At 39.5% G+C, this 14,684-nt stretch overlaps 1 protein-coding gene across 3 annotated transcripts; it reads right to left on the bottom strand.

Moving 5' to 3' along the window:
• Window positions 1–205: 205 nt before the first annotated feature.
• rasal3 (RAS protein activator like 3) lies at window positions 206–11,534 on the bottom strand. Of its 3 annotated transcripts, none has more exons than XM_062436501.1 (19): window positions 10,707–11,534; window positions 8,365–8,507; window positions 8,197–8,266; window positions 6,900–6,967; window positions 6,714–6,793; window positions 6,395–6,524; window positions 6,149–6,247; window positions 5,380–6,051; window positions 5,084–5,228; window positions 4,847–4,991; window positions 4,476–4,712; window positions 4,160–4,361; window positions 3,337–3,428; window positions 3,121–3,243; window positions 2,078–2,270; window positions 1,764–1,874; window positions 1,471–1,661; window positions 1,152–1,236; window positions 206–596 (listed from the first exon to the last, which is right to left on the bottom strand). In XM_062436501.1, the coding sequence occupies exons 1-19, from the start codon at window positions 11,329–11,331 to the stop codon at window positions 486–488; spliced, it is 3,522 nt and encodes a 1,173-aa protein (XP_062292485.1). In that variant the 5' UTR covers window positions 11,332–11,534; the 3' UTR covers window positions 206–485. The 3 variants fall into 3 exon arrangements, with proteins under 3 accessions (XP_062292485.1, XP_062292478.1, XP_062292493.1); XM_062436494.1 differs by having other exon boundaries at window positions 2,078–2,288; window positions 3,130–3,243; XM_062436509.1 differs by lacking the exons at window positions 8,197–8,266; window positions 8,365–8,507; window positions 10,707–11,534 and adding an exon at window positions 7,590–7,753 and having other exon boundaries at window positions 2,078–2,288; window positions 3,130–3,243.
• Between the last annotated feature and the right edge of the window lie 3,150 nt (window positions 11,535–14,684).

Below are 14,684 nucleotides of genomic sequence, written 5' to 3'. Positions count from 1 at the left end.
TCTGCAGCCACAAATGAGTGTGACAGTTGCAACATGGACATCCTTCACATCAGACATAGTCATTTGACACACTGTTATTAAGAAATTATTGATTAAAGCCTCTTATCAGTACATTAGTGCAGTATATATATTTCCCACCACTGTTACATTGTTAATGACAAATTGGAGAATGCACTCAGATAAACAGAAATGTATTATTCTTTTATTTATCAGAAAGTTTTACAAATCAAACACATTTGAAGCTGAGATACATTAAAAGCTGAAATGCAGACACATCCAGTAGTTTTCATGTTCACTTCTGTGAGAATTGTCTCACTCACATCCATGCTGAATATGTTCATGAAATAAACTTACATTTAATTAGGAAACCAACATTGTGACGTCAGGTTGGGGTTTTTACATTTACTACTTATTAACTACTTATACTTTTATATATACAAAATTGTTGTGATACTGTAGCTCGGACCCTTTTTTTCTTTCAGGGTTCAGTTGCTGTTGATGTGTGGCCTTTCAGGATTCTGTATGTTGTTTTGGCCACTGTTGTGGGTCTCACTGAGCTGGTGAAGTTCATTCACCAAGCCTGCAAACTGCTCCTCCTGTGAGCACATAGAAAAAAACAAAAAGGGTGTTATCAGCTCACTCTTGTATGCAATTTAACTGCAGTGTAATGTAAATGAAGGGGTTCCTCACATAATATCTCCATAGTTAATATTTTGGTATTTTGAAAAAGACATTTAATCTGAACTGATGATAACAACATGGACTGATGGTTAACTATCTATTATCTTTTCCAGCACATGCCCATTAAAATGTTTAAAAGGGCACCAAACACACAAGTCATTCATAAAATCATTACACTTTCATTTTAGTACTCCAAACTAGTTTTCACTATGATTAAGTGTCTTCAAATGTGTTTTGTGGGCACACAGTGTAATATATGTACAGTATGTACCAAATTATCTCCTGCATTTTTCTCATGAGAAATTATCATTTTTGAGGTGAACTATGCCTTTAACAAGGCATTAAAAGTACAACAATATACTGTATCTTAATTGTGTAGTAATTTTCCACAATAGGATAGTATATATCTAACATTTGGATAATCCCTCAATTCATATCTACTTAATAAGTGAGGTTTTTTTCCTTCTTACCAGTACGTTCATTCGCTCAGCTGCTGCAATGGCAACATTCAGTTTCCTCTCATCCTCCTCCCTCTCCTCCTCAATCACACCCAACCTATCACAGAAACAGATAGAAGAGATGCTCATATTCACAAGAACAGAACAGAAACAAAACATCAAATAATCATTGATAATTAGTCATTAATAACAATTTGAACACAGCCTAGCCCACTGGCTTCATTAATAATCATTTATGAAGTATAGAGTATGCAGGTCCGATATGATAAAAACACTAATAAAAAAAATTGGATATTTGCTGGCAGTATTACTGTTGTTTCCACAATATTACCTGAAGGTGGCGCTGGCGAGTTGCTCTTCTCGCACAGCAAGCAGATTCCGAAGTTCGTTCACCTCAGTCTGCAGCATTGCATTCTGGTCCTGGCTTTGAATAATGAAATCCTCAAGCCGCTTTGCCATATCCAGCTCACGCTCCGTCACCTGCTCTATCCCCAGACGAAGCTCTGACAGTTCCTGAGCATGCTGGTGTGTGATTCACAAATCAACAGTTTATGAAATGTAACAGTGAGATGATGAACTATAGCCAGAATTATGTAACTTTAGTGGGGTGCAGATATGACATACCCTATCTAGTAAGCTCAGTTGTTCATTCTGAGTCTTCATCTCACTGGGCTCCCTGTTGTGTATGTCTTTGATCCAGGGAACTGGTGCAGGTGGACGTTTAATACTCTCACTCTGAAACAAGATGAGAGATTGTATAAAGATTCCTTCTACTAAACCAGACAAAGTCATACTATCAATGTGTTAACTAAAATAACATCAACATTAATCAAATAAAAGACATTCAATATTTCAAGACAGCGTACTAGAAAAAGGTGTATTTATTTATTACTTTGCAGCATATGGCCTGCTGGCCTGAAGTTCCTCTTAGTACTCACAGTTTTTGGTGATGAGATAAGTGGTTGGTTGGTCTCAGTCTCATTCTCAGTCTCAGTCTGAGTCTCAGGTTCATTTTCATCAGTTGGCAGAGCTTCAGAACTTATCTGCCTCTTCAGAGCATGTTTTGTTTGACCAGGACGTCTGTGTGGGGCACTCTGAGTTCTGGAGACAGGCTTCCTTTCTCTCATACTTCTCTGATGTCTGCCATCCCTATTTAATGAATTATTTATTATTTTAGGTAATATGCATCACATGGTGGTATTTGCTAATCATTTTAGCAGGTTAATCTGTTCTATATATGTGTCAGTGTACACTTAAATAAAATGCTTGTTCTCTATATATTGTTACTTGAAAAAGGATACATGCAAGTCTACTGACAATTACACTAACAACAGAGATTTATTGCAGTAAAATATAGTGAACCCGTTTTGCATGTGGATAAAAAGCTGCTATATATGTTTAAATATTCTTTAAGAAAACTACTTCACTACTGGTATAGTTTGGGATGAAAAACATCAAATTTATAGTATTCAAACTTGGACTAAAGTCCAAGTGGCCTGTCTGACTTGGCCTTATCTACCATATAACTATTGTACATATGGTCATTAGCTTTAGGTACCAACTAAAAGAATGAGGCTGTGATGAGATAGAATGAAGAGCTCAGACATCCAGAAAGAGCTCAGATTAGAACAGCTGCTCTTTGGTATTGAGAAGGAGGATCAGTTAATGTTATTTAAGCATCAGTTTCGATGCTTCCCAACCTAATTGGATGGTTTACATATCCTCTCTGGCCTGGGAACACCTCTGGATTTTCCAGAAGGATCTGGAGGAAATAGCTAGAGGTTTAGTATCTAAGGAGGTGTGGGCTGCCATCACCATGGTATACCACCACAAGCTATATTGGGTAAATGCTAGAAAATGCATGGATGGACCATTGGTACATAACATTCAATCAAGGAGTTCAGGGAAAGTCAAAAAATCGCTTTCATGATTACTGACATCTAAAAAGCGATATTGGCTGAGCCCAGTAACAGACAAACACCCATCATACCCATCTCGTAGGCCTTTGGAGTCCTGAGGAAGCTGCTGGAGGGATGATTGGAGAGGGCTGTATTTGCTCAGGTCTCTAGGAGGGACATAGATTGGCTTGATTTGTCCCGTTTCACTGCAAGAAAAAGTCTGCTTAAGTGACATCTAACACCACCACGTTTGTAATACCTCACGAGATACTGACAAGTCAAGAAGACCTTCAACATACTTTTTAACTATGATCCGTTGTGCTTCAGGGCCCAGTGACTCTGTTATCTGGTTCAGAATTGAAGGCAGTGGGTGCAGCTTGTCAATCGTATCCTGAGGAAGAAACAAGCTGCTTGTTAGGCCCAAAATTTGAGGCTTTTGAGTAATTTCTTGTAGTGCACCGTAATGTCTATTCTCGTATGTCTTAATGCTTTGTCATGTTTTATGTAAAGCACTTTGAATTGACTTGTTGAAATGTGTTGAACAAACAAACTTGCCTTGCCTTTCCATTTAATATAATCTGTGAACAGGTGATCAATATCTTAATACGTTGTATTGATTTTTTTTTTTTAAATACCATTAAAGAAAGGGGTACATGCAAACAGCAACTGGAATGCAATTGGATGGCCTGATAAAGTAAGTCTGGCTGATTGAAATGAAAATGTCTCTTTGCAAACATCCAGAACTAGGTCTATATTCAGATAACATCTGGATACACCATTTAAACTAATAGGTTTAAATGAGACCTGCCTTGTTAGAAGTGTAATGGTTTGTCCTGAAGTATTTTGTGTGTTTGGCTCAATACATGACTTTCTTCGGTTTGGGGCATTAAATGAACCAAATAATTAATGACAAATAGGCCTAATATGATATAACACGTTCTACGTCTTGGCACATGAAAAACATAAATTCAAAAATGCTGTTACAACCATAGAATGCACACCTGATCTTAAGTGTTAGTATCAAAGCTGAAAATATTTCATATGTATATAAGTCTTCAAATTATGCTTGTAAACACGGTAAGTTACATAAACCTGTAAACTAAGTATTTGTTTTTATCCTACCTGGTTCTTCTGATAGATAATGTCTACCAGCAGGCCATGTAGCACAGCCAAGCGCAGAGGCAGATCCACATAGCCATCAAAGGAAGTCATTGTGTTGTCTGTGTCTGGATTGGAGACAGTTTGTAAAAAGCCCCTCATTCCATCCCAGTGCTGCTCCAGGAATTCGTTCATAAAGAGCATGTACTCCTCTTTCTCTCCGAACCTGAATTGGAACAAAAGACTGTGTTTATTTAAGCCACTTCAAGTGAATTTCTCATTCCTAGAAAACTTGTTTCCTAATATATCAAAATATGATTATCTGATGAACATCACTCACAGGGTGAAGTTGGCCAGATTCTGAATGACTTTGGCAGTTAAAGTGAGGGTACGCAAGGTGTTTGGCTCTGGATAAGGCTGTGTCAGACCAAAAAGAGAAGGACTGAGGATAGCAGGGCACAAGAAGCGGAGGAAGAGGGAAGCAGTGATGAGACGTTGGCCAATCTCTGGTCTGCCCTGGTCTTCGCACAGCTCCACCCAGCTGGAGAAGATCTTGTGTAATTCTTCAGGAAAGGCTCTGAAAACAAAAAAAACATCAAGCATCAGCTGTGTGAATACTGTTTTTCCATCTACAACTCTAAAATTAAGATGGCCTAAACATTTCATATTTATTATTTCAGATGTTTTCTACAATTAGCTCCATTCTCTCACCCATGGAATTTAATAATTTTCTGCACCACTTCCTCACAGGTTTCCCTCATGTGCTTCTGGTTGTTTGAGAGGTCAGAGGATTGGCATTTACGAGGGTCAACTTCACAGCTCTCCATTATCGTATAAAGACGGTTGATGAAGTCCCCTGCATTGTAAAGGAAAGCACAGAGTTCAGTGAAAACAAAGCACCAACCCATACCAATCAGAAGATGCCACCTTACCACTGAGTTACCCCACCTAGTGTGTCAATGAGGTATTTCTGTCCAACCAGTTTCATATATTCATCTATGGCTTTAGTGGCAAGTGTGTTCTCTCTGAAGATCAGTGCTTGATTCTCTCCAAGACGCTGCACCTCTGCACCACCCAAATCAATGAGGAACTCCTGAAACATACACATACAAGCAAAGAAAAGTATGTCTGATTATTCCTTTTTGCTGTGTTATTATATCAGATTGTATTGAGTGGTACTTTTGGATTTCGAAAACATGATGATGTTAGCATATATATATATTTTTCTGCAACTCATTACTCACCTTGGCCTTGCCGATACTCTGCAGCACATGAACCAGAGCTCCTGCTAGCTCTTCCTTCTCCTTCACATTGAGAAGTGGCTCCAGACCTCTGCACATTTCCACATAATCCAATGTCACATACTCTGCAAACTCCTTGTATTTCTCCATGGGCAACACCTGCAGATTCTGAAAACGGGCCTTGATGCGAAGGGAAGCCTGTTGGCCCAGAAGTTCTTTCCCAGCTGAGCCAGTGGCCTTGTATGGAGTGATGGGATACCATTTTTCCTGATAGGTCCTACCTCGGATCTCAGCTAATGGTATGGCCACGCTGCCCAGTGGATGCAGGCTGGTCTCGTCTCGGGAGTGACGCTTTTTTTTGGGGTCCTCTTCGCGGAAGAGGTGCAGGGTGATTTGGGAAACGCAGGGCAGGTTGTCTAGCTCAAAGAATTCACCCCAGAACAGCTGACACCCTCCAGCCACACCTCCACTGCCCCCCTGGCCTCCTGAAGACCCAGTAGAGATGTCCCCTGCCAGGCTGGAGCGGTTAGGTACCTTGCCAACAGATCGGCTGCTAGTGCGGGCAAATAGGGTCCCGTCTAGGTGTACCTCACAGTAATAACTCCGTTTGGGTAGCAGATCCTTAGCTTCATTTACCCACAGACTTAACGAGTTCTCTGTGCGCTCAATATTATCCTGTAAACAATGATGAATTATAATATCATTTTATTTGCATTTTTGCACCAGAATATTACATACACTTTTTTTTAAGAACAAATGGCAAATAGCTGACCTTATTAGGCTGGGCAGCCCGTCTAAGGTCTTCAATCCAACGGTCGCGCTCTGCAGCTGAGGAGCAGCCAAAGCAGTGTGTGTTCTCAGAGTTTATCACCTACAAGTACAATTAAACCAACAGGATTGTGTTAGCCATCCTGGAATGTGAAGTCTCTGTTCTTTGAGACAATGGCAGGTAGTGTATGATGCTCCCGAAGTAACCTGAATTTTACACACAAGTTAGAATGTATAAGTCGAAGCGTACCTCAAAGCAGTATTTCTCCCCCAAAATAGAGCTGTGGACCGGTCTGATGACAGTGCTGGTGTCTGCACTCAGATTCAGACTTCCTAGTGCACCGACGGGAATTGACACAGACTCCCGGGAGCCAAAGTGCCTTAAGTAAACAGATTTGGGAAAAGTCGGTCAAAAACCAAACTGATAAAGACATAAAGTATCAAATTTGGATTGATCCAGAGTGATTTGTCCAGTGTGCTGGAGCCAACACAACCAAATAATAATGTCCAAGTTACTCCAAGTTACTTACTGTACTATTTGCCTTCACATACATTACATTGTACTTTACCTGTTTCCTTTTAGTCCCATGGTATTCAGTTGAGTGGTGCTATTCTTCTTTGCCTTGTCAAATTGTCGCTTAATCCGTGCCTAAGGGTGAATGATACAAATATGGTGTAGGAGGGCAATAATGTTTGACATCAACAGGAAATGAAGCGCTAAATCTAAAATTATCTTGGAACATGACAAGACTCACCCTCACACCGCCATCTTGGGTCTTTGATCGAAAGCCTCCTGCCATGCCCACATTGTCAGGGCTACATTCTAAATATTAGAAGGAAATCATACCATATTGACGATGACAACGAAGTAAAATTGACAGTGTTACAACAATTCTTGGGAACTGATGTTAGTTTATCCAATGCAATTATACACAGACACATTCTTCCTTTGTGGGCGTTGTGTTAGGGTTTGTGGTCATTACTTCTTCTTGACTTTCTATCATTATCAGGTAATGAACAACACAAACAAATTTTTGACTGATGCTCAATCAACTGATTGATTCTTGCTTAGTTTGAAACCCTCAGTTGCATAACAGCTACCAGCACTTTTTTCTGCTCTTCCACTGAAGAGAGACTTCATACCTTACATTAGTCAAGGCTGTATTAGCCAACATAGACAAATTAGGCCATACAGGATGTGGTTCAGCTGAAGCTACAGCTATCTAAGTTAGTTTATTTTCATCAGCAGGCATTCTTATTATTGATACCTATTTGAGCTTTGCGGAGTATAAAACTGGAAAACCACATTCTGCCATGATTTTCCCAGATTTTCTCTTCATTGTCGCATTTGTAACTTTATATAAAATAAAAATATCTTAGAAGTTAAAGATGTGAATGAACAAGTTTACAGTACTATCATACAGACATCTCTCCTCTTTGCTTACCCAAAGCCCCGCCACAAACAATCCAGCGTCTAAATCCCATCATTTAGTCCAGAGGTTTGCCACAGTCGTTTTTCTTCAAACCATTGCCCTACTCTGTTTATCAAGAAAGATGCTGGTGCTGACACAGCCAACCAGCCAAAGTCAATGCAGGATCAGCCACTAACTCAGTGCAACCTCAGAGCTTCTTTTTCTGAGTAAAATGGAAGAAGAAACAGACTCTATCTCTCTCTCTCTCTCTCTCTTTCTCTCTCTCTCTCTCTCTCTACATATGACTACTACACCCAGGCGCGATGTTATCTTCCCCAAAAAACGTAGAGGAAGCAATTTGACAGCCACTCGCACGCATAAACATTCAGCTATTTCCTCTGTGACTGTTCACAGAATCATAGTTCTAATTGTTGTGATGTTGATAGCTATTTCACTTCTCATGATACATTCCTGGTATTTTAATGTCTGCTACATTTTGAAATACCTTAATCTGTTCGACATTTTGCTTAAACTCTTTGTGTGTGTGTGTGTGTGTGTGTGTGTGTGTGTGTGCATGTGTGTGTGTGCATGTGCGTGTGCATGTGCGTGTGCATGTGCGTGTGTGTGTGTGCATTCTGACCTGTGTCAATATCTATGGAGTTCTGCGCGCTGACGTTGGACAGGCAGCGGTTTCGGGTCCACAATGTTGGCTGAAAAAGACATACACACACGCACATATATATTCAGCCACTATCAAAATACATTGTTGTATATTTGTACATTTGCACTGTGTCTGTGGAAGTAATACCTCTTCCTCTGGGGGAATGAGAATTTGTCCATCTTCAAGAATACAGTTGCTAATGTCCCATAATGGAACCTCCTGAGGTGGTAACCATTGTAGTCTTGGAAGTTCAGCGAGGGTCGCATGTACAGGTTGAACCTCATCCAATTCTGCAACAGAAGCAGCACACACACACACGCACACGCACACACACACATGCACGCACGCACGCATGCACACACACACAGGCACACCACACCCCACACACACACGCACACACAGGCACACCACACACACCACACACACACACACACACACACACACACACACACACACACACACACACACACACACACACACACACACACACACACACACACACACACACACACACACACAGAATAATATATTAATCACTTCACAGCTTACAGAATCGCAGGGAAGTGAAACAGATGTAAGTTCTTTATCAACAACACAATCACAGACTAAATTGATTCTGCAAAATTCCTAACACATCCAGTCTCTTTCACTTTTAAGAACTGGCTATAGTTAGATAACTGCACGGCCATAATTACAGGCACAAGCCGACCCTCGTTTGTTTGGTATTTTTGGTAATTATGACATGATGGCACTTATCTCCCACAAAATTTGGCCACTCCCATTTGTGGAGTTGCCGGGGCCACTGATGCTATCTCTCTTTTCATGACACACCAGGATGAGCTGCGCACATCCTGTGGTTCCTTTGTAGTTTTTTGTCATTATGTATACATCCTTCAACATGACTTGTACTTTTTTTTTCTCCTTTTCAGTAGGATTTGTTGTGTGAAGCACAATATGTTCCTCTTATTATTATTATGTGTTGTGGTGGAAGGAAGTTATTTTATATATTAAATGAGAGTTTATCTTAATTATCCTTGTTCATTTTTGGTAGTCTGGCAGGTTGTATGCTGTCAGTTGAGGCCCAAATATCTAGTGAGTTTGTGTTGGGAACTTTTGGTTCAATCTAAGTCTTTGAAGTTTTTCCAAGGCCAGCTGAGGTTTCTGATGTAACTCAGTGTAAGGCCTCAGCCTCAGTACAAGTTGAGGACTCCGTCCTTTCTTCAGCCATTTGTAGGCAATAGCTAAAAGTAAAAAGTAACAGGACTTTTTTTTTTTTTTAAATACGGTTGAAGATTTTGATACTTCAGCCTCAGCACCCAAGAACCCACCATGAAGGCTTTTTGTCCCTGTTTGACTGGTCATTACACTGTGTCTGATTGGAAAGTAGTTTTTTTTCAGCCATGTTCAGCAGTCAGCCTTTAATGCCTCAGCTTGAGTTTCATTAGTGCAAAGCAGAAGTTTCATGTGGGAGTGGTCTAAAGTTGGTTTGTTCCAGCGACAGCTGAATTTCAGGGTTATTTCTCTGCAGTTTTGACCTTCTTTTTTTTCTGGTGTTGGTTTAAGCCTTTTCGTCATATTCACTTTGAAAGTCTGACAGTACTGATGAGATAAATGACTAGATCATTTGCATAAAACAGACGCGTCTGTGCTGAAAAAAGTGAGACCAGGCGGTTTTCATACTGTCCAGTAATGTCACAGGTTAATTTACATACATTAGAAGAGGATAGGGCTGAGATTACAGCTTTGCTTAACACCTCCACTCAGATTTTTAAAAGACTCTTCCTAGTGTACTGCTCTTTGATAGTTTAGAAAATAAACCAATGTATAATACATCACAATTTACAATTTTAGTGTGAAAATAAGTGAAAATGGTATGTGAAGGTTACCATTTATTAATTCTCAATAAGCATGTTCCTCTGTAAAAGTTTAAGATAATATCACAGGTACAACAGTTGCTTTACTGGTAATATTTTTGTAATTCTTAGGCTTATATGTAGCTTAATGAGATTTGCTGTTGTGCCTGAAGTTCTAAATATTTTCAAATTTTTTCCAGTTTCAATTAAAGTTCCAGTTTCCCAAATTTTAACCCTGTTCATTTCATTGTTACCAGTTTCGTATATATTGCTCTTTAATGCAGCAATATTTTAAAAAGTCACACGTACCCCACCTACTGTTGTGTCACATTGAGTGATCCTACGTGAAAGGAAATGTTGCGGTGAATCACGTGGAGTACTATTTTGCTGTGTGAAATGTATTTGTTGAGTGTATTTTATGTGTAGGGATTCACATTTCATCATAAATTGCCCATGAGTATCTATCAAAACAACTAATCAAGCTAAATGTGAGGAATTTTGCCAATTTCTGTCTCTCATCCCTTGTACAAAAAAGCAACAACTACTGCAATAATTTCAAACATTACATTTAAAATACTTTGAACTGGTTTATAAGCACTTTAACAATCTGTGGTTGGTTATATTCAGATGCCTCACCTGGCAGTAATGAAGGGGTGCTGTTCCGGCTCTGAAGCTTGGGCCTTTTGAGCTTCTGAGACACCGTCTTCAGGTACTTTTTAAAGAGTGCTCCTCCACCTCCTCGCTGAGAAGGGTCTGTGGGGGAGACCCCTGAGGCCTCGGCAGCAGCTGACGATGGAGCTGCGTGAGACGTGTTGGCAGTGCTGGAGGAGGGGGTCCGGGCTGCAAACAATGACCCCGGAGGCTCGGACATGGCCCTTCTGAAGGGGTTCTTTCGGGATGATGTGGCACCCTTATCCGACTTGGTTGCCTCTCCATTTTTACCAGTTGAATTTTTGTCTGCAGTTTCCTCACTCAGGGCCTTGCGCCAGTTTTGCATCTTGTTCCATTTGGTGGTTGAGGCCTTCTGAAATCTATCGATTGTAGACGTTGCAGAAGACGCTCCTTCTTCTCTGTCTTCTTTCACCTCATTAAGCGTTCCCTTCGAGCCGGTATGCCATTTGTATGTGTTGAGAGGGTCCGTGGTCTCGGATGCTTGACCTGGAGGATGCTCTGCTGGAGCTTCATTTTCCTTTTCTGGTGATCCTTGGTCCTTCAGTGGTTGTTGAGCTGCTTGCTCTGAATCTTTTTCCTCAGTGCCCATTTTAGATATTCAGTTTTTCTCTCCTCTCAATGTTACTTCAAACTAAATTAAATGTGTGCATACAGATGACAAAATAGTCCGTGCCTACTCTGCTTTTGCCTCTCTGCTTCTCTCGTTTCCTGTCTTGCAAAAATGTCATCCGGCAACAACTTGCGACAAGCTGCTCTGCCTGTAGTCGCTTTTCTGCAGTGCCCAACTCTTCTCACCCCATTGGCTGTTTGCTTCCTCATGAAACAAGAGAGAGAGAAAAACTCACCTATTTTTCTATATGTCGCAACTTTTTCATCTCTAAATGTTTTCGCTTAATACTTCCCTTTGTATTCACTTCCTTGTATTTCAAAGGTTTTCCTTCAAATGCAGTGTTCCCTTACACACATATGCTGTCTTCGAAGTCTGATTTTGACACATGGGTCTGCTGTAGGTAGTTTTCGATTGCATGCTCACCTCAAAGGAAGCATGTTGGTCTGTCAGTTATTGAGTCATTTAGTTTGTCACAGTATGAGTATGAATGTGGTTTTGAATTCAGTACTTTTGACATTAGTTTTGATGGAGTTTGAAAAATATGCAACAACAATTACAGCTGAATTCTAAACATTACCTGTGCCTTCTGTTTATTAATCTATAAAGACGTTTAATGATTGAATGACGCTGATAATTAATTGATTGAATTAAAGTGTAACTGAGATTTTTTTTTGTCCCCATGTTTAGAAGTATACTTGTGGTAATTATTTATAAAAACAAGGGAAACATCTCTTCTGTCCTGCATGGCTAAGTGACATTGCAATGCACAGATACTGCCTGTGACTGTTATTAAGACCATGATCAATATAATAAAGTAATAAAGTTGTGACACTATCTATTTGTTATGAGCTACCTGTGGGTGTATGAACTGTTGACTGTTGAGAACAGTTTCCTGTCTTAGCGAGACTGCACTTCCTGTTGAGATCGGTTTGTCAGACTCTGAAAACCACTTCCTGCACTCAAGTCGCTTTGCTTGAACACACCTGCAGGATTTTTCTGTGTACCAGTGGGGCAAATGTACATAACTATACCCATGTTAGTTGCTATGTGATAGAGAAATAGTATGTGGTATGATGTGATAGAAAAAGAAAGGCCCTGCAGCATGCTGGGCATTCAAACAATTGCAAGCATTTAAGTGTACAGGTTACAATTGTACTGTTTATTTAAGGGCCTGACACCTATTTTTAAGCTTTAAGCTTTTTCTAGGATCCAGTCAAAACATCTTACACATATAAATGTAATGCCTTTTTAAGCAATCAGTTTCACAGTATGAAATCACTAGACTAGGGGTTAATTGATGTTTGTCTTGTATTATTTAAGCCATCTAGTGGCTGGGTCTTGCTATTGGTAATGTATTAACATGGTATTAATATTGGAAATGTGTATGGAATGCAACTAAATATCACTTTCTCATGCTTTTTTGCATGGGTTGTAGATAAAATGCAGCCTCTGCATCTGTGAAATACCATTATTAAATATCAAAATGCCTAAATTAATCAAGATTATAAAGGGTTGTGGGATTATTAAACTATCAGCAGGGGGAAGTAATATATAATATGTTGTAAAAGTATTGATTCAGGGCCTATGTATTTAAAATTTGAGCTTACTAAAAATCATGCAAAAGCATATGAATTGTTTGAATCGTCCTTTTACTGTACTTATCCTATATTGTATATCTGATTGCAGTGGATGCAACATAATGGATGTTACCATGTTAGTCCTGTAAGATGTGAGCATGCTATGTTGTTGCTGGAATATGACCTCTGCATCATTGAAATGTATTCAAATAAGGTGAGCCAGTAGTTATTTTACCTCTCAATTTGTCGACTTGCCTCTACTGCAAATTGTTGTAATTTCAGCCATTTGCCAGCAGGGGTCACTGCACATCCATTTTAAATGTCCTTAGGTCACACTGAATATTATCTTTTTTTCTTTCCATATAAACATACATTACTTTCTGCTGTCTACTTATAAATAATTGATCCAGAGTGGCATGTCACAATTTAATACAGATGCCACTGTCTCATATTCCAATAAGAACAAATCCTCTTATTTAAACTCTGCACAGATTATCAGCCTGTTAGCACAGTCTTTGAATGTTTTCTTCCACATCATCAGAAAAAATGTAACAAAATATGTGTATTTGGGGAAAAAAAGTATGCAATGATGAAAGGCAGTGAGGAGAGGTTCATATCTTTTATGTTTTAAAGATATTGCAAACCCCTAATCTGAAAAATGTGAACAAAAATATGAAATATGGCAGTCAAAAAAAATGGGAGAGTCATGCAGACTCATATGTTGTTATAGAAAGTGAGTTAGGGTCTATTATCAGGAGTTGAAAGTGAGTGTGCAGGTAATATACAGAGGAGCGGGATACAAGGCAAAGCAAAGAGTGATGCAAGGCAAGAATCACCAGCTGGATTTGAAGCCTAGTGCATCACAGTCATGTCGTGTTTGCCTTCAGGCTGCTGTACACCTCATTTAATGATGTATTTGTTCTGTTCTTACAGAGTGGTGTTGAAGTTTACCCTTGCCGATACGCCGAACAACACACAGCACGATGACCTTTTGCAACGACCCCTTGACTGAATCTCAGCCAAAGCTGTGATATTTGCTGCTATATCCTGTTTTCATTGTAGGAAATGAATAGTGTACTGCTCTTTTATAACAGATTCACAATGGACCACATTCTCCTCTCTACCCAATCCTCCAGCCGGACATAATGGGACCATACAATCACATTTTGTTTTTCCCTTTTCTTTTTTCTTTCTTTTATTAGACTGCAGTTGTTCTTTAACATTTGGTATGGTGGCAGACCTCGGTGTAATCTGCACATAACTCAACTAGCTTGCCCTTTGAAACACAATCGCCTTAATGCTATCATCCACTGCCATCGCCGCTAAACCTGTTACGTAATTAGGACGTGAATGTATTTAACTCTGAGAACTAAACAGAAGCTTACAGGCTTCAGTAACATCCGGACAATTGTGCAACAACAGAGGAAATAAACACTTTGGTATGAAACACGAACTAAGAATGATGACAATTTATCATTAAACATTTCACTCGTAGAAATATATTCTATGTGCAAATCTTAACTACGTGTGTATCTTCAGTTTCCATCTACAAATCTGCCTCCTATCTTTTAGAGTCCATTGTGTTGAATAGCAGAGATATTCTGCATATGCCACATTCTTTATGAATCAAATCTCGAACTATGAATCATTTTATTGCTTATTCTCGAATATGTGGTGATACTGACAAAAGTTATGGAGCCAGTTAAAAAAATCCTGATATTAAATCTTTATAAAACTATATGAATCCAGTGAAAA

This window comes from Scomber scombrus, chromosome 2 (genome assembly GCF_963691925.1).
Source record: "Scomber scombrus chromosome 2, fScoSco1.1, whole genome shotgun sequence".
Taxonomy (NCBI): Eukaryota; Metazoa; Chordata; class Actinopteri; order Scombriformes; family Scombridae; genus Scomber; species Scomber scombrus.
Note: the sequence above shows the minus strand (reverse complement) of the source record. Positions and strands in the feature narration are given on the sequence as shown.